The following is a 19605-nucleotide window of genomic DNA, read 5'->3' on the forward strand; positions in this document are numbered from 1 at the left end:
GCCCAAGTCAAGTACCAGATGAAAACAAAAAGAATACCCGATAAGGTACTCCGGTTAGTATTATTCAAGGTGATAAGGTCTCACCTTGTAAGATTCAATGTCTCGTTCGTTTTCAATGTATATGGCTTAAAATAAAGCCTGTAAAAAAGATATATCCGTATGTAAATACTAATCATATTACTGTCATGATATCTACTACGTCGTCTATTTACGCATTTGGTATCGCTTACCTAATCTCAACAGGTCGGTCAAGTGTATTTAATACGAAGTGCCTCAAGTTAGACACTATCGGCGTTTCCGTTGCTGTAGTGCTTGGAGCGACGAGTAGGACCAGGATCCGTCCTCTCTAGAGAAATATATAGTAGAAACAGGTATTCACGGAATGCCCCGTACATGTCGTTTTGAAAGAGAAAATAACTAGCGCGCGTTTATCCATGATTAACTTATTCTGAAATAAGTGAGTTTAATGTAACAGTCTAACTGTGGCCATTAAGTCAACACTTAGTACTTTCTCGTCCGTATTCAGAGTTTATATTGCCGTTAAGTTTCCCCAGCACGTTTAAGAGACCGCGTATTACATAGAACACAATGTCGCACCTATTATGCGAAATGCCTCGTGCGTATCATTTTCAATTTAAAAAAAACGACTAGAGTCTGAGTGTTAATGCTGTTTAGAACGAAAGTACAACAGTGGCCATAATAAACGCGCATAGTGCTGTCTCGTCCATGTTCCAAGTCTAGATTACCGCTAAGTTAAACGGCATGTTCAAAAGACAGCGTCTTGAAAAAAACAGTATCACACTCACCTTGCTAACATTGCATACTCTCCCACAGTTTCTGAGCGTATTGAGATTGAGTCCTTCCCGCCATTGTTTAAATTATACGTAATACGTAAAGTCATTGAGATAGAAAGTAGACTAAGGATTTGATAGTCGAAGTTAGTGTCCATATAGTGGCGGCCATCTTGAGATGGTCGAATGTGTATATTGCGTGTTAGGTCTGTTATTATCTAATAGTATCCCAAATCTCGAGAAAAGATAAAGCTGGTAATGTAAAGCACCATAACTATGTTTTGAAAAAATACCTACAGTGGTGTTAAACAGGCGAGAAGTCCTGATGCTATATTATTTTTGTTTCTGTCTATGTCCCGCCAGGGTTGCAGACGACCACCTTTGCGGATCTGGGGCGCCTCCTCCTCGGCCTTCCGGAGGGGATTCTGGTGGTTGGGGGGGATTTTAACGCTGTGGTTTCCGGAACTGAGGACCGTCACCCCCCTAGGGATCTCCCCCGTGCCCAAGCGTGGTTGTCTGGCCTCTTGGATACCTTGGGGCTGGTGGATTGTTGGCGTTTGAAACATCCTACGCAGAAACAGTACACCTTTCATTCCGGGGCCCATGGCAGTCTCTCAAGGCTAGACTATGTCCTGGTGCCGGCGGCGCATGCGGGGAGGATCGGGGAGGTGCGCCATTTGGCGCGGGGTATTTCAGACCACTCCCCGCTCTTATTGCACTTCGATATTCTCCCGAGGGGAGAGGGTAGGGTGGTCCCGATTAATCCCTGGTACCTGCGTGACCCCACCATTCGCGCAGAGTTGGTTAAGTCCCTTCAGCGATATTTTGATGATAATGTGGGGTCAGTGTCATCGGCGGTCTCGCTATGGGAGGCATTTAAGACGGTGATTCGGGGGGATGCCCTGTCCCTTATTTCCCATTCCCGGAGGCGCGAGCGGGAGGAGGTGACCCGTGTTGAAACTGAAATAACTGAGTTGGAGGGCGACCTCGAATGTGGGGTGACGGATGACAAATTACATGTTCTCCGACTCAAGCAGGCGGCCTATAAGGCCCTCGTCACGGAGGCGGCCAGGGGCCTCAGTAGAGAGCAACAGGGGAGACTGTATGATGTGGGTGATAAGGCTGGGAAATTGATTGCGTGGCTGGATAAAAAGGAGAGAGCGAGTCGAGTTGTTCCGTCGATTGAGAAACTGGATGGTGTGTGTGTCACTGAACCGGAAGAAATTGTCGATTGCTTTGCAGAATATTTCCGTGGGGTGTATTCCCCGGTGTCCTCCCGCTCGGAAGAGGATTCCCATGCCCTGCTTAGGGATATCGCGCTGCCTTCCCTTTTGGAGGAGGACAGAGTGTTGTTGGACGCCGCCCCAACCTCTGAGGAAATTGCCCTCGCCATACGCTCGGTCGCTTCCGGCAAGGCCATGGGTCCTAATGGTCTTCCCATCGAATTGTACAAGCTGCGACCGGATACGCTGGCGCCGCATCTCCGTGCAATGTTCCTCGCGGCCCGTTCGGCGGGTTCCCTCCCGCTAGACCAGCGTCTGGCTACTATCGTGGTTATTCACAAGGAGGGGAGGCCGCGGGACCGGGTCACGTCCTACCGGCCTATTTCGCTGCTGAATGCGGAGCCCAAAATTCTCACCAAGGTGTTGGCTAATCGGCTGGTTGGCGTGGTGTGCGATTTGATTCACCAGGATCAGTCCGGCTTTATCCCTCATCGCAACACTGCGCTTAACCTGCGGCGCTTACATGGGGTGCTCGCGCGTGTCCCGTTTATACGGGAACCGGCCATTTTGGCGTCCCTGGACGCCACTATGGCGTTTGACACACTTGAGTGGCCATATATTTGGGCGACACTGGCGAAGTTTGGGTTTGGCCCGGGATTCATCGGTTGGGTGAAATTGTTGTACTCTGGACCGCTGGCGCAGGTGGTTGTGAACGGTAGAGTGTCGGCTCCGTTTGAGCTGGGCAGGGGCACGCGCCAGGGCTGCCCATTATCGCCGCTCCTCTTCGCGCTTGCCTTGGAGCCCCTGGCGGAGTGGCTGCGGTGGCATCCTTCTATTCGTGGTCTCCGATGGACCCCCGAGTATGAGGACCGCGTATCTCTTTACGCTGATGATATTCTTCTGTACCTGGCTTCCCCACGTAAATCACTGATAGTACTGGTTGATGTATTGCACTCATTTGGCCTCAACTCCGGCCTGGTCATCAACTGGGCTAAATCGTGTGTGTATGTCCTCTCCGGGGAGGATCCCATCCTTCCGCGGGGTTGTCCTATCCAGATCGCCCCGCGGGGATTTAGGTACCTGGGTGTCTTCATTACCCTGGACGCGGAGGCCCGATATAAACAGAACTTGCTTCCCCCCCTCCAGCGCCTGAAGGAGGACGTCGCGCGTTGGAGGTGCTTGCCGCTCTCGCCGCTCGGCCGGGCGGCATTGTTTAAGATGATGTCGTTTCCACGTTTCCTGTACGCTTTGCAGAATACAATGGACGTTGTCCCGGCGCGCTACTTTCGCGAGGTGGAGAGTTTGCAGCGCCGACTGTTCTGGGAGGGTAGGCCGCGTATCGCCCTGGCGAAGCTGACGCTCCCGTGGTACGACGGGGGGGTTGCCCTCCCAGATATCAAGCGATATTACTGGGCCTCCCAGCTGGCTGCGATCAATCACGGCCTTTACGGGCCCGCCCTAAACCCGGCCTTTGAGATGGATAAAATGTTACTGCCGGGTGGTGACTATAATCGGGCGCTTTATTCTAGCTCGCATGACGCGCGGCTGACGGGCCCCACGAGGGTCATGGTACGGGTGTGGCACACGGCTAACGTGGCGATGGGGTGGAAGGATCGCTTGACCCGGGCGACGCCACTATACGCATCTGAGCGGCTGGGCTCCCTGTGGACCTCGAAGGGCTTTGAGAGGTGGGACATAATAGGCATCAGCAGGGTGGGCGATCTCTGGACGAGGGGGGGATTCAAAACGTTCGATGTGCTGCAGACGGAATTCCAGCTGCAGGACAGGGAGTACTTTCGATATATGCAGATCCGTCATGCGTTGTGCTCCGTATTTCCGGACGTTGCCTCCATCCCGGAGTACTCCCCTCTGGAGGATAGAGTGCTAGATGGGCATGTCCCGGACGGCGCGATTTCATTAATTTACAAAAAGCTCATCAATGACCGTTCGGGACTGCTGACCGGCCTTCGTGAGGCGTGGGGGGCTGATGGATTGGAGCTGGATGATGAGGACTGGGTGTCTGCGGTGGCCTCCCCGAAAGAGGTGGCCATACCGGCCCGCCTTCGCTTCGTCCAGCTCAAGATACTCCATAGGGTCTATGTTACGGGGCCGAGGCTGATGCGTATGGGCTATGCTGTGGACGGGTTGTGTAAGCGTGGGTGTGGTTCTTTGGGGACCTTTCTCCATATTTTGTGGGAATGCCCGGAGGTGGTGCGATTCTGGCGTGGTGTGCATGAGGTTTTGCAGGTAGTTACGCATGTGCCGCTGTTGCCTGAGGCGAGGAGATGTCTTTTGAATGTATGGGAGCCAACCGACTACTCAGTGCCGCAGACGTGGTGGGCGACTCTGGGATATATGGTGGCCAAACGTGACATTGCGCAACTGTGGGGTTCCCAGAGGTCACCGACTGTCTCGGCGTGGAAGGACAACATGGATTGGTGTATGTTTCGGGAAAAGGTGGTGTATGTTGCGAGAGGTAAGCCTGGGACATGGGTGAAAGTATGGGGCCCCTGGAACGCCTACCGTGGGGGAATCTGTACCCCGCCGCTACTGCCTGATCCGTCACCGGCCCCGTCTCCTTAGCCTGTTTGTCTTCCCGGTTCTGGGCAATGAGTCTACTTAGTCCCCGTCCTGACCTATTCCCCCCTCGATATTCCTATGGATCGGTGGGGTCCCCCCCCTAGGGGAGCACATGCTGTTGTTTCCGACTGTGGGTTACCTTGTGGACTTGTTTCTTGTTGTTATTTATATAAAAATGAAACCGTCGTGTGGGGTCCGGATGGTGTGGCTGCCAACGCCTCTTTCAACTCCTGTGAACTCCCTTCTGCCGCAGCGTGCGTTCTACTGTCTGTATTATATGCTCCTTCTGTTTGCTAGCGGCCGGCCTGAAGGTTGTAGGCCCATCTTTGTATATTTTTTGGATTCTGTAATAAACGGTTTAAAAAAAAAAATAAAAAAATAAATGCCAGCTCGTATTTAAAAATTTTTAAATTCCATTATTATGTGTATTATATGTTGTAATAAATGCCACTTTATCACTAAGAGATTTTTTAGACTACTGTATCAGAGTGGATTCCCTTTTTACGGACAACACTCTTTTCCTTGCTTTGGATAAAATATCTCGTGAGTATCCCCTTCCTTCAAGTCTTACTTGTAAGTGATCCAACGCTTCTGTGAAATCTGCATCTAAACTACCATTTCGTCGAATCCTAATCATTTCACCATGCCCAAACCTAGCCTTTCGGCAACTATCTGCCTTGTGTGCCGTGTTACTGTGTGTGTGAAAAAGGAGGAGGGGGTGTTAGCCTTAGCTAAGTGTGTAAGGAGCCAAAGGCAGCTCAGGCCCTATTACACTGATTTTCTATGCTCACTGCATCTCATCCTTCCCATGCTGCCGCACCCCCTGACCCGCTGCAGGAGAGGAGAAGGGGGGGGGGGCGAGGGAGGGGAGACAGTAAGCCTAACTCAGCAAGTGTTCTCAGATTGATAAATCAGATCTCCATCCCACAGTGCCACACACTCTCCCCAAAACAACACCTCCCTCTTGGCGCATGATCGTGATTACAATGGCACCCTTTAGTTACATCACATAATGTCATCAGCTGTTTGGGGCATCACTTCAGGCAATGGCTGCGAATATTCTCCCATCTGCCATCCCGCTGACACGCTATCTGCGCTCATGGAATGTTCCGATGAGGCATCTGTGTCTTTGGTTACTGGACTCCTTCTCATAGTCGCCTCTGCCTGTAACACCGCATGTCGCTCCTGTAGTCGCTGCTCGATGTCCGGGACAGCCTTAAGCTGTGATGCGTGCTTCCTGGCTCTTCAGCGAGGTTTCTGCCAGCCCCTGCGATTGCTTTGTTGGGAGTTTGTTACTGTGTTCCGCCTACTTGGTGACACGCTGTGGCCCACCGCTTCATGCCAGTCCCATGCCTTGTCAGCTGAATTAATGAAGTGCGTGACGCTGTCCCTCACCACTCGTAGCGGGGCCAGGAAGAGGAGTGAATATTTAATTTCTAACTCCCGCATCTTCTGTTTAATGGACATAAACGTGCCTCGCCGTTGTTGCACTCCAAGAGAATAGTCCGGTAAGAACATCACTTTAGAGTTTTCAACTCTGACTTCTTCTAGTTTGCGCAGTTCCTGCAGTATCATGTCCCTGTCTCTGTAATTCAGGAGTCAGATTAGTTCCTGGTTGCCGCCGGGTCGCTGGGACTCTATGCGCCCTTTCTACTGCGAAGAAGGGGGAGAGTGAATTTGGTGGCATCAGTGCTTTTAGCCAGGTTTCCATGTAGGACTTAGTGTCCCGCCCTTCTGTTCCCTCTGGCAGGCCTACAATCCAGACATTATTGCGGCGCAAACGCCCTTCCGCGTCGTCCATCCTGCTCTCTAGCATGAGCACTTTCTCCGCTAGTGACCGCACTGCAGCTGTTGAGGCTTTAGTGGTGGGAAGGACCTCTTCCATTTCAGCCTCCAGTTCGTTGACCTTCTCTGTGAGCTTGCGATGGTCTGCTTGCAGTATTGTAAAGTCTGAAGTCATTTTGTCATTTCGCCCCTCCAGAGATGTGCGCGTTTGTGCCAGAGAGACACTGAGCTGCGTCACCGCCTGTAGTACATTGTCTATCTTAGATCCCAGCGTGGGGCTTTACGTACTGTCTTCATTCTCCTTTTCATTGTCTGGTTGCTTGGGCGGGACTGTAGGCGTGGTGGACTGCATGCTTGTTCCTACTCTTTGCCTGCCCATTGTCACTACCAGTCATATATGAGCTAGACCAACGATTTAGGAGTGCTTTGGATCTATCTCTATTCCCACCACACTGGGGTACTAAGTGCTCTGCGGCACGATTGTGATGTCAGTAGTCGCGTCTATTCCAGCTGCGCTCGTCTTATCAGGGGCCACAAAACTCTCCACTCATCTTGGCCTCAGATATTGCCGGCCTCCGATAGTCTGTTGCGGGCCCTCACTAAGCAGTTGCACCTAACTCTGCCTTTGTGCAGCACTGCTCGCCTGCTTCCCGTGTCACCACTCGTCCCCTCGGTGCGGGCTGACTTTACAGCATGTTGGCGTTCTTCTTGGCGGTTACTTCTCCCTCAAGGGGTTCGGGTCTACAGGCCTTGAGCACCAATAACGGTAGTACTAGCTAGCAGGGCAAGAAAGCCACCCTCGGTGCTCCCCACTGCACACCGTTAGTATGTCCACTTTCTGAATGTTCAGTGCTTATGCAGGCATCGCATATGACCATATTCCTGTCTTAAAGTGGGGGTCCCTATCTCTGTGTGCCACTTCCCCCCGCGAGCTGGTGTGCGGCCTGGTCCGGCTTCACTTCTGGGCCTCTCTTAGTGTATTTGTGCCCTGACCTGTGCCTCCCGGCTGCCACACTTCCCAGGTCCTTTTACTCTGCAAGAGCAATGTGTTGCCCTCCTGCCTGGGACTTGGCTTATCGTACATGCTCTCCCCCTGCTTTCACTCCGGTGCTGGGAGTAGGCTCAGCACAGCCCCTGGACCTCAGGCATACCACGTACAGCACCAGCACGCTCACCGCAGTTGCATCGCGGGGTCCATAACTCACGCCAGCAGCTGCTCGCAGGGTTCTGTTCTTCCGGGCACTCACAGTGCGCCTTGCCTCTGATTGCGGCACCCTGCTGGGTCTTCGTCCGTCTTCGTCTGCCGACAGGACGTCACCACCGCCTACCGGCACTGCCCCACCGGGACCACCTGGTCTGCTTTGGCTGTCTGCGACACCTCCCAGGGGTTTCCGGGTCGGTGATCCCGTCAGCGATGTGTAGGCCGCTCCCTAGCCAACAAGATGGGCGCTAGCCTCAACCCGCTCAGGACTGATCGGGTCCGCTCACAGGGCTATATTGTACTTCAGCCCCCAGTTTTGCATTCTCGACTCGCAGTGTAGCGTTCCTGGTCCGTGCCGCCTCTGTCCGAGTATTCTTGCCGGATTATCGGGCCGTATCGCGGAGCTGCCCTAGAGCGCCTCCGCCATCGTGGCCAGCTAGCCACGCCCCCCCATTGTAACAGAACTATTAGTCCAGAATTGAAGCCCTGCTCAGTAGCAACCAGGTACTGACATTTTCTATCCCCACTAGATGTCTCATAAAACACATTTTCACTGTTTATTGAGACTAACATTATTTGTGTATTTAACTTATTTTTCTGAATCTTAATTCAGTAACAAATCCTGAGTAACAATACAATCCCCTACATGTTGTGAGGGTCATTGCTGAGACACAAATTGAGCCACATATCTTTGTAGAAAAAGAGATATAAAAGTTTAAATACAAATCTGTCGAAATGACAAGAATATGGGTAATCACTAGAGGGGAAGACAAAGATAAATGCAGAAAGATTTCATATTGAGATGATTTTTCTATTAGTAAAACGTTTTATGTCTATTAAGTAATGTAAAATTAGTCTGCGAATTGCAGTCTACAGTGGTGGCGTATTGTTACCAAATAGTGTTATGTTATCATGTTGCTATTTAATGTCTGCCAAATTTAATCGCTGCAAAAATAATAGTAAGTACCTATTTCTTTTTTTAGCCTGGCTGGATCATTTTGGACCAACCTGAAGCTGCTGAACAACCTTCAATGGACATTTCTCTACTACCCCCAGGCTGGGAAGAAAGACAAGATATCCTTGGTCGAACCTACTATGTCAACCATCTGTATAGAACAACGCAGTGGCAAAGACCAACAGCTCAGTATGTTAAGCAGACAGCTCTTAAACACTTCAACTCAGAAGTGAAAAATGGGCATTTGAAAAGTCGACTGTATGAAAATATAACCATTGAACAACAACAGCTAAGTTAATAGTGCCAATAGAGTATCTCAGTAGAGCCTATGAGTAATACAATCTGGTTTTGATCCTCAGTTCAATAATGGAACTCAGACTTAACAAGGTGTTCATGTACTCTGTATGTGATGCTTCTAAAATTTAGGAATCTCCTTGTTAGTAACCCTTATTAATTTCTATCTATAAGAAAACAGGTCTGTTTTTTTTTAACATTTCATTATATTATTCATTAAATCAATAGTCTGGATTGTCCTGTTTGTGATGGATACTTATACTTGCAGTTTCCACAACCTTTCAATCCCCCAGGTGCCCGGCTGAGTCCAGAAAATGGCTTACACTAGTTCCTGGGTTCAGGCAGATGGTGGCATGGTCCACCCTTATGACATCATTCCACCCCAGGCCTGACTACAATCAGTTGCACATAGGTACTACTAACATCAGTTTTTTTTGTATACACAATCTTTGAGGCTGATCTGGAGCACCACGCCTACAGATTTTAGTATTTTCTGGCTTTTTACAAAATGTAGAATAAATATTTTCCATCATTGTTGCAGGGATGTCACCTTTGAATACTATATGCTTTAAACTGTGTTGTGCATGTTCTAAACAGATGGTGATCTTAGACCCACATGACTCCAATTTTAAGTTCAGATTCAAATGCTCCCTTATGCACCCCAAGGTGATCTGAGAACAACTCTACTTGGCTGAGTGAATCAGGCTTGATCTGTTCTAGGTCACCCTTGTCAGTTATGTCAAAGTGCAAGTCAAAGAATAAGCGCACGAAACCCAATTGTCATCTAGGCACTCCCACTGTTGAAGCCACATAATCTAAGTTTGCATACCTGAGTCTTCAGAATTGATGACTAATCCAGAAACGATGCACCCTCAGTTCTGTGGGCCATTACTGACTGTGCAGCAGGTTCCGGCATTTACATTTTTCGACTTGGCCCAAGATTTAGACCCTTGTCAATGAGGGTTTGCCCCATGTCACATTACACAATCACTTAAACCTTGTGCTAAATATGTAAGCTATTTTCGGCTTTGATTCTAACTACATTCTTACTCCTTATGCAGTCCATCAGGTTGGAGATGTTGAGACAGACAATTTCCTCCCTCCACGTTACACTAATGCAGGACTTTATATAGATTTACAGAGTACTGGAGAGTGGCCTTGACACCTAGGTGGATTCAGCACTTGATTTGCACCTGTTTTTTTCAATTTTCATTAGGAGGGCTTCAGAAGTTGTCGTAGCTACCTCTTCCAGCTCAGGGGCGTTAAGCTAATTTACTTAGACATTTTTTTATCCCGGGTCTCCCTCATCTACGCTTGTCTTATCTTACAATGAGGTTTTGGTTGATCCTAGTTTTGCAACCGGGTCCTAACCCATTATGACTCCGGCTCTTAGCTGTCCCATTGCTCTTGATGCAATACCCTGTGCCTGAGAGACTTGCATTGCAAGCCTCTTCTTGCAAAGATGAACTAAAACCCTTCCATTCTACTCCTCTAGCTAAGGAAATTAAGGCACATTGATGTGATTGGCAAGAAAGACTTCTAGCAACTAGGTGCTGCGTTATTTTACTGTTTTTTTATGACAGATACTTCTCACCACAGATTCTTAACGTTGTGAGTCTCCTTGGGTGCCACGCCAGACAATATCCAGAAACTCTTGCAATAGCTACTTTTCATTAAGAGGTGCTGCCATCTACCTCTATTGTGATTCCATTTAATCTCCGGACTTGATGACATGAAGCCACAAAAAGGTATCACCATTGTGGGCTAATGTCAGTTCCTACTCTGCATTCCCAAAAGTGTGCGCTCCTACTGACTTAGGTTTTCACTGAATGATCAAATTCTTCACAGACTGACGCTGTGTAGTAAAACAGGTTTCAAGCTATGCTGTGTATGTTGGAAGTATGATGGACCCACACAACATCTGATTATTGTAATTGCATTTATATTGTGCTTACTATCCCTGGCGAGTCGTCAAAGTTCTTTTTTGGCGAGTAGCATGCTACTTTGGAACCCAAAAAGGATCAGTGGTGAATTAGTATAGAAAGATATGAAATTAAGTCGAGCGGTGGACGTGTGAGTTTATTATTTGGATTGAAAAAGGATAGTGGAGCGATAGAAGAGGGAAGGGTTTGCATTTATGTAGCGCTTGCTACTCCTGATGAGGCGTTGAAGCGCTTTTCAGCTGGTAGCGCGCTACTCCAGAACCCAAATAGGGAATTAGTATAGGGAAATATGAAATTAATTTGAGCGGTGTACATGTTAGTCTGTTAGATGGATTTAAAAGGATAGTAAAGGGATAAAAGAGGGAAGGGTCTAGAAAGTGTTTATTTTTTTGGGAGCTCATAGCAGTAGGAGGAGGTTTGGGATGAGTAATGGGGAAGTGAAGCTCCTCGACGTCAAGGTGCTTACAATCCAAGGGGAGATTACTCATTCAGCAGTAATTGCCCCGGACTCCCACCTCTGTGTGCGACTGCACAAGATTCCCAACTTGGTGTCCGACTCCCATCCAATATCAATCTTGGAGCTTATGCTCGCTCAGTCAACAGGCCATTGTCTACTCAAACTCCGGTTGTGTTCTTCAAGGAGGACATACAGCAGCTAAGTATAGTCTTTTCTGATCCTGTGTATGCACCGCTTACGATCCTGGTGGTGCCGAGTCCTCCTCTGGCTCCAGTGTCCGATGCAGAACTATCATCAGCCATAGCCTGCCTAATGTCAAGGTACACGTTTATTACCAAAGCAAATGCTGGGGGATGAGGCCTGTCCTCTAGTTTCTCTTTCTTTCTGCAACAGTGCTTCTGGAAGATAGAAGCCATTTTTGGATGGGACTTGTGTGCAGCTAAAGGCCTTTAACATGTTCAGTATATTGAGTATGACAGTGAGGCGGCACATAACTTGTTTCCACCTTATTACACAAATGCTGACTTATATTAAGATTTGCAAAATGCTGGTGACTTGGAAACCTCTCTGGAGCCTGTCCTTGATAGCATTTAGTGCCTTCTGTGGTTTTAAGTGCTTTAGTGGTTGTGATTGGGAAGCCTGCGCAAGTCCTGAAATCATGGTCCACATTTCAGAGACTAAGTCTAACATACTGTGACAACCTGGGTCCGTCCCAAGGGAAACGCATGGACAATATAGACTGGTGGGCCCCTACACCCTTCTCTCTCCCTCTTGTTTCCTCTCGACAGGACGATTGGACCACAATTCCCAGAAACCCCTCCAGCCTTGACGACTATCGGGAGGAAAGCGTCTCTGAATGGGGAATCCCAAACTACGAGACCCCGCCCACTGACGTCACCTCTTTCGGAGCATTAAGGAAGTGGAATTCCCAGAAGGAGGTGTGTCGATACACTGGCGAAGGAGACGAGACGGGTGAGGAGAGAGCAGCGTTCTACGGAGGAATTGGAGCCGCGAGGTAGGAAGTAGACCCCGGACGACCCCTGCCGACCACACTGCACCAAACCCACCGCACCCCCCCGCCCACGACTCCCTGACAACCTGGGCCATCGTGAGCATCGAGGACACAATCAAGACCATGGGCACAATCCATTCCAGATCCCCGTCCGACCCTCTCCTGCACCACATCTTCAACAAAGCCAGCAACTCCATCGCACCCCACCTCCACAAAATCATCAACCTCTCCTTCGAGACCGCCACCTTCCCTGAGAATTGGAAGCACGCAGAGATTAACACACTACTGAAGAAACCCAAGGCGGACCCGAGCGACCTCAAGAACTTACGACCCATCTCCCTGCTTCCTTTCCCAGCAAAGGTCATCGAGAAGATAGTCAATACCCAGCTCACCCGTCACCTCGAAGACAACAACATCGTGGACCCGTCCCAATCAGGATTCCGCAGCAACCACCGCACCAAGATCGCCCTCATCGCTGCCACAGACGACATCAGGATCCTTCTAGACAACGGCGAGACGGCGGCCCTCATCCTCCTGGATCTCTCCGCCGCCTTTGACACCGTCTGCCACCACACACTTCGCACACGACTCCAAGACGCAGGGATCCGGGAGAAAGCCTCGGACTGGACCACCTCCTTTCTCTCCGGCAGAACTCGGAGAGTCCGTCTTCCCCCGTTCCAGTCCGATGCCTCCAAGATCATCTGCGGCGTCCCTCAAGGATCCTTCCTCAGCCCGACGCTGTTCAACGTCTACATGGCACCACTAGCACGCATCGCCCGACAGCATGACCTCAACATAATCTCCTACACCGACGACACTCAGCTGATCCTCTCCCTCACCAAGGACCCTCCCACCGCCAAATCCAACCTCCACCAGGGAATGAAGGCCGTCGCCGACTGGATGGAGGATAGCCGCCTTAAACTGAACACAGACAAGATGGAGATCCTCATCCTCGGGCCCAACCCCCCTGCTTGGGACGACTCCTGGTGGCCCACATCACTGGGGACCTCCCCGGCCCCCACTGACCACGCACGCAACCCGGGAGTCATCCTCGACTCGAAACTCCCCATGACCAAACAAGTCAACGCAGTCTCCTCCACCTGCTTCAACACCCTCCGTATGCCCCGCAAGATCTACAGATGGATTCCGACAAACACAAGGAAAACAGTCACCCAGGCCCTAGTCAGCAGCAGACTCGACTACGGAAACGCCCTCTACGCCGGAGCACCGTCCAAACTCATCAACAGACTGCAGTGAATCCAGAAGGCCTCTGCACGCCTGATCCTTGAAGTCCCGCGCCGCGACCACATCACCCCCCACCTGAGGAACCTGCACTGCTCCCCGTCGACAGGAGAATATCCTTCAAGCTCCTGATCCACGCACACAAGGCACTCCACAAGACCGGACCAGCCTATCTCAACAATCGACTCTCCTTCTACGCACCCAACAGGAAACTCCGCTCTGCTGACCACGCCCTGGCCACCGTCCCGCGCATCCGTAGAACAACTTCCGGAGGCAGATCCTTCTCCCACCGCGCCGCCAGGACTTGGGACACCCTCCCCCTCTACCTAGGACAAACCGAAGACCTGCTGACCTTCAGGAGACAACTCAAGACCTGGCTATTCAACCAATAGCAGCAGCAGCCCCCCCCCCCTCCCCCAGCGCCTTGAAACCCTCACGGGTATGTAGTGCGCTTTACAAATTACTTGATTGATTGATTTAAAATATACATTAGCCAGGAAATGGACAGTAGCCCAAGCCCCAGCACTGTATAAAAATCATGTAGGATGTAATGAGGACTCACCTCACCATAAAATCCAGTTAAAAAATCAACCGACTGCACAAAGGAGCCAGTTAAGCAAGAAGCTAAAAAACAGGTCAGGGAGATTTTAGATCAACTTGAATATTAGGGGGTGATTGAAAAATGCACCTCATCAATGAACAATCCTTTGTTTCCTGTCTCCAAACCAGACAATACATATCATCTAGTTTTGGATTACAGACACTTAAATTCTTGTTGCAAAACATTTGCAGTCCAAAATGCACATGGTGCAGCATTATTGAATAACATTGTGTGTAAAAAATATGAAACCACATTAGACATTTCAAATGGTTTCTTTTGTCAAACCATTGCACCAGGAAGCAGATATTTGACAACTTTCTCAATAACGGGGACTCGGCGTCAATTTTGTCGACTGCCCCAGGGATTAAAAAACAGCCCGGGGTTATTCTCAGCAAGGGTAACAGAGTTACTACAAACTTATGATGACGAGGTATTGTCATATGTCGATGATATATATCTGACAGACGACCTGGATAGGCACTTGAACAGGGAGAACACCATAATATTGGGCTTCACCTCAGAGGGTTACAAATTCAACTGTAAAAAGTCAAGAATTGCCCACCTCAACATCCTTTTCCTAGGATATGACTATCAAGTGATGGCAAAAGCCTGGCAGCCAACGTTTTAGAAAAGTGTGCGCTGCCCCAACCGCCACAAAGGTTGAGAAATTTACATTCGATTCTAGGTTTCCTGAATTTTGGAAGAACTTATATGATTAATTACGCAGAAAGGGTTAAACCTCTCTACGAATTAATCAAACCTGATTTTAAAAGAACACATTGGACACAAAAACACACAGAAACTTTGCGTTCACTCCAAACAGACATGTTAGCAACGAAATACTTGCAAACACGCGTAAACGTACGCAACTTAGTGATCCGAATAATTCCGGGTCATTGCGGATTCACCTACTTAACTTTTAACGAAGGTGAAAAAGTACCAATTGCATAAAAAATCCCACTTGTATACACAAGCAGAAATGAAATTTACTTCAACAGAAAATATTCTGACAGCAGTTCAAATCGCTGTAGCAAAAGAAAGACCCCTAGCACAGGGGAAATGCATTATGGTTGTCCTAGAGGCAGTTACAAAGGCTAGCATTCCAAGTGCAAAAGCTTTACATCCGAGATGGATACAGTGGGTTAATTTAATTCTCTTGCTGCAACTGATGTTGAATATGTTTTTGATCCATATTTAAAAACACAAGCATTCCTGCAATATGAACACGAATGTCCTCTGCCTACTGAAATTCTCCCTCTTGACCAGTACGAATTTATAATTTATACTGACGGATCTGCACAGCCCGCTACGGGGAGTAAGCAAGCTTACAGTGCAGCGTGTGCTATCGTTAAAGGTCGCATGCGAGATGGCAAATTCAGACCAATGGTCACAAAAACCCAATTTCTAGGATCTACTAGCATTTAAGATGATACTTGAAAATACAGATCGTGAATTCCCCACACTGATAGTGTGCGATTCATTTTACTGTGTTCAATCTTACAATGAATATTTACAGAATTGGATTCAAAATGGTTTCAAAGATGCAAAAGGTGGCACAATCAAGCACAAATTGCTTTGGGAACAAGTAGTTCAGCTGTGAAATGGACTACAAAACACTCACGTGATACACACGGTGAGTCACCAACGTGATGGCGTTCACGTTGAAGGGAATTCATTGGCTGATGAAGCCGCGAAAGGGGCTGTGCAAACAGCTTCCGTAGCTGCAATCACTCGTTCAAAAACGAAAATAGACAGTGAAATAATGCTGGCTGTCAATGCATTAAGCAAAGGTAGCGGTCTGGCATTACCTAAACAGTTTCCACTCAAATACTCATATGTAATTGATGCGAATGGCGTTCCGTTTGCTCTAATCCCTGGAGTAATTCCAAACATTGAACATAGACTACGGCTAATCCTAGCAGCACATAAAGGGCTCGCCTCTGCCCATGCAGGTGTTTCAGCCACAGTGGCTTTAATAAAACAAAGGTACTGGTGGCCCGGCATTAGGAAACAGACTAGAAATTATGTTTTGGACTGTGAGATATGCCAAAAGATGAAAGTCTCTACTGTGAAACGTCCTGCGCAGATGCCCCTGTTAATTTCAGATAAACCATTGGCTTGTGTTTACCTGGACCACTGCAGTCCCTTATAAAGGGATGGGAACTATAAATATATCATGGTCGCAGTGGATTCGTGCTCTAGGTTCCTATGGATGTGGCCTCAGCGCTCGGCTGACGCTCGAACTGTTATAAAAGATTTGCGAGTCTTTATCGGCACATACGCAATAGGCACACTACATTCTGACCAGGGTCCTGCGTTTAGCTCTAGGGCTTACAAAGAAGCCATGGCCAGTCTGGGTGTAGCATTGCAGTATTCTTCTCCATTCCATCCTGAGGGAAATTCTGTTGTGCAAAGAAAAAAACAGGACATAAAGCAGTCTATAACAGCTAGGGTATTAGGTTTGGTTGATGGGTGGGTCAAACATTTATATGGGGTCCAGCGCACAATAAACAACTTGGCAAGAAGTTCTCTAGGGGGTGTTACTTCATATGAGGTCCTGTTTGGGACTAGAATGTTGGTTCCGGACTTAGATATGAAAGGCACAGTGGTGGAAAACAAACAATTTGATATTAAATATCGCTTGGCTGTTTTACAGGTCTTCAATGAACTAGGAACACAACAAAGCAACGTGGTCCTGAAGCCAATCACCACTGAGAAAAATCCGGCCGTCCCAGCAAGGCCTGTCTCGATCCCAAAGCTTGGGGATCTAGTCGGAGAAAAGATCGCGGATAAGAAGGAATTTGGGCCTTCATACAGACAACCAGTACCTGTCCTAGCAATCCACGGATCAAGAACAGTACTATGCTGCCTCTTGCTGGTAAAAGGAGAAAAGATTTATGTTCATCGACCAGATCAAACCACACTATGTGGCCGATACTGAACAGTAGGCCAAGTGGACTCCGCCAATGTAGCAGATGCACTCCTCTAGCTACAATCCAAGAGGTTCAAACTGAGAGACTCATCACCTTTGAAGATTCGACAGTAAGAAATAGAGGACTAAGCAACAATGATATGGACCGTGAACCTCTTGAGACCCAAATAACAGTTTGTCCAGATACACCTGTTTACAACGAAGTAACAAGTGATCAACTGGTTCCAGCAATTTCATCAAATACGGGTGCAATTCCAACCATTGACAGAACTGCTTCTGGCTATTTCATGAACTTTGATATGTTTTCTGAGGATCCCAGTGAGCCTGAAACGACGCCAGTACAAAGAACTTTCAAAGAACAAGCAACAGACTTTTTTCATCTACTGGAAAAAACGTATCTGGTTTCACCATGGATTGAAGTATGGATTGTTTTGGGAATATTCTTCTTTCTACTTTGGTTAGCTCTGGTAATAACTCTGGGTATGCTGATTAATGGAAGATATATTCAAATGGACATAGCAAGTAAAAGAGTGAACTTACTTCTCCAGCCACACAAATCATCCCATCGTGAAGCAAGAGACTTGTCAGCAGTGAACATCAGAGATTCCTATACCTGATGGTATAGTTTAGGACAAAACCGAATATTACATTTTTGGCCCGTCGGAGCTTTTGAAGATTCCACATTTATTTAAAATTTCATTAAGTGACTTTATTACCTCCAGTACCTTTTCTGATGATTGGGACTTCGAGACTGTTAATAATATGATGTCTGATCTAGAGATGTCAACTGCGTTCACTAATGAGGAATATTTACAAGGTTCATCAGACTATGAATAACTGTATTGTTATGACCACTATGGTCATCATTTCTTGCATAAATCTGCAACACCTAGAAATGTATTTATGTATAACCAATGGGAATATTGTCTTATGCCACCAAAGGATACCTCGAAAACATTTGCAAAGAAATTTCCATATTTTTCATGGCTTAATATCTTGAATGCAGAGACACTTTACTTTAAGAATGTGAACAAGACAGGAATGAAAAATATGTTAACGAATACCAAACAGTTTTATTCTACAGCCTTTATTGCCCAACTGTCTAGACAGGGTTACGACTTTTGGAAAGACAACATTGAGACGAAAACTGTCTAGGGTACTAAAGATTGGCAAGTACAGGGAATAGAAGCTTTGTTTAGAGCCTGTATCATCCCTGAGCAAATTATGTTTTTGAACAACACTGTCCAACTAGCCAAAATAAAAGACATGAACACTCCGTCTATACCTGCACCTACAAGTGAAATCACTACACAGGGGGAGGTCGACGTACATACTATTTTGAATAATAACAGATCAGATCCTGAATGGAAAAAATGGTTGCTCTGGCCCTTAGACACAAACAACTGTCAAGATAGATTCCTGAACAAAGCACAAGGTTTTACCTGTCATAGGCCAGACCCACATTATGTCCAAAGACAGCATCCGGGGGTAGTAACAACTTTACAGTGTAGGGAAACTTTGCCTTGATTGGCTACAGAAAGCTACACTAGAGGATGTAAAACAACACTTAACTTTACTTCAAGAAGGCACAGACCGTAGGGAATTCTTGCTAGGACCAAGAAAACCGCATCAAAAAAGTTTTATATATGCCGGTATCTACGCTGCTTATAATGAAGCATGGAAGGACACCCAAGCAGAGACTGCAGAACAAACACGAGAAATTGATCGTATTAATTTAGAGAAATCTCTCTCTGTAGTAGACAATGGGTTAACGACTCTGTCGTCCAGGATATATTCTTTGGACAGCATTGTATCCTCTGTCATAGACATCATGGAACAAGACTTGGTCATGTTGCAACATGGTCAGTCACAGCTACATTCTATCATGCTATTAGGCTGGACGCTTCAAAACCTGCGTTCTGGCTATGTGCTTTGGCGTTTAATCAATACTACGTCATTGTTTGCAGAATTCAATCTCACTGATGGACAGATCAAACTGGCACAAAGGGCAGCTGACTATACGGTGCTGAGCATTGAAAAACTGGAGAAATTACCATTCACAGTGGCAGAAAAACCAGCTACTGAGTGGATCATACATGGTAAGATTACTCTGCCTGTTACGACTTTCCATTTTCGGTATTGCCTAAAAAATATACCAGCAGGCAAATATGAAAGATTGGGTAAAGAATACATCAAGACATCCTGGGATTTACCTTACAAACACACATGTTGGAGTGGGGGACATGAAGTGTTTCTTAGCGGTGAAAACTGTGAACACGCACTAAGCGGGTCTCTCCTTTGTCAGGGTATTAATTTACACGGGGCCTATGACGGTTCCACTACAAACTTATCCTGCCACCTGCACGGTTCACCGGCAGCAGTGATTAATCCAATCTTTGGTCAACTTTCAAATGGGAGTTACAGTATGTTGAATGATCACAGCTGCTATGGCATGCTGCCAGGTATCCCATATCTAGTAACGGTTACATCCAGGGTCACTTGCTGTATGCAGGTCTTGTTTCCCTAAATAGACATAGTCAGGGAGTCACCTTTATGGCCTTCACTGAATATTTCTTCTATACGAGTTGA

At 47.6% G+C, this 19605-nt stretch overlaps 1 protein-coding gene across 4 annotated transcripts in view; it reads left to right on the forward strand.

The window, feature by feature from the left end:
• Window positions 1-19605, forward strand: part of NEDD4 (NEDD4 E3 ubiquitin protein ligase) — a 1922401-nt gene that overhangs the window by 918514 nt on the left and 984282 nt on the right. For all 4 annotated transcript variants that reach the window (XM_085644133.1, XM_085644134.1, XM_085644131.1 and 1 more), the window contains one exon: window positions 8564-8724. In XM_085644133.1, the coding sequence (XP_085500259.1) occupies window positions 8564-8724 (161 nt within the window). The remainder of the gene's footprint in view (window positions 1-8563; window positions 8725-19605) is intronic.

The sequence above is a fragment of the Triturus cristatus genome, chromosome 3_1 (genome assembly GCF_964204655.1).
Source record: "Triturus cristatus chromosome 3_1, aTriCri1.1, whole genome shotgun sequence".
Lineage (NCBI taxonomy): Eukaryota > Metazoa > Chordata > Amphibia > Caudata > Salamandridae > Triturus > Triturus cristatus.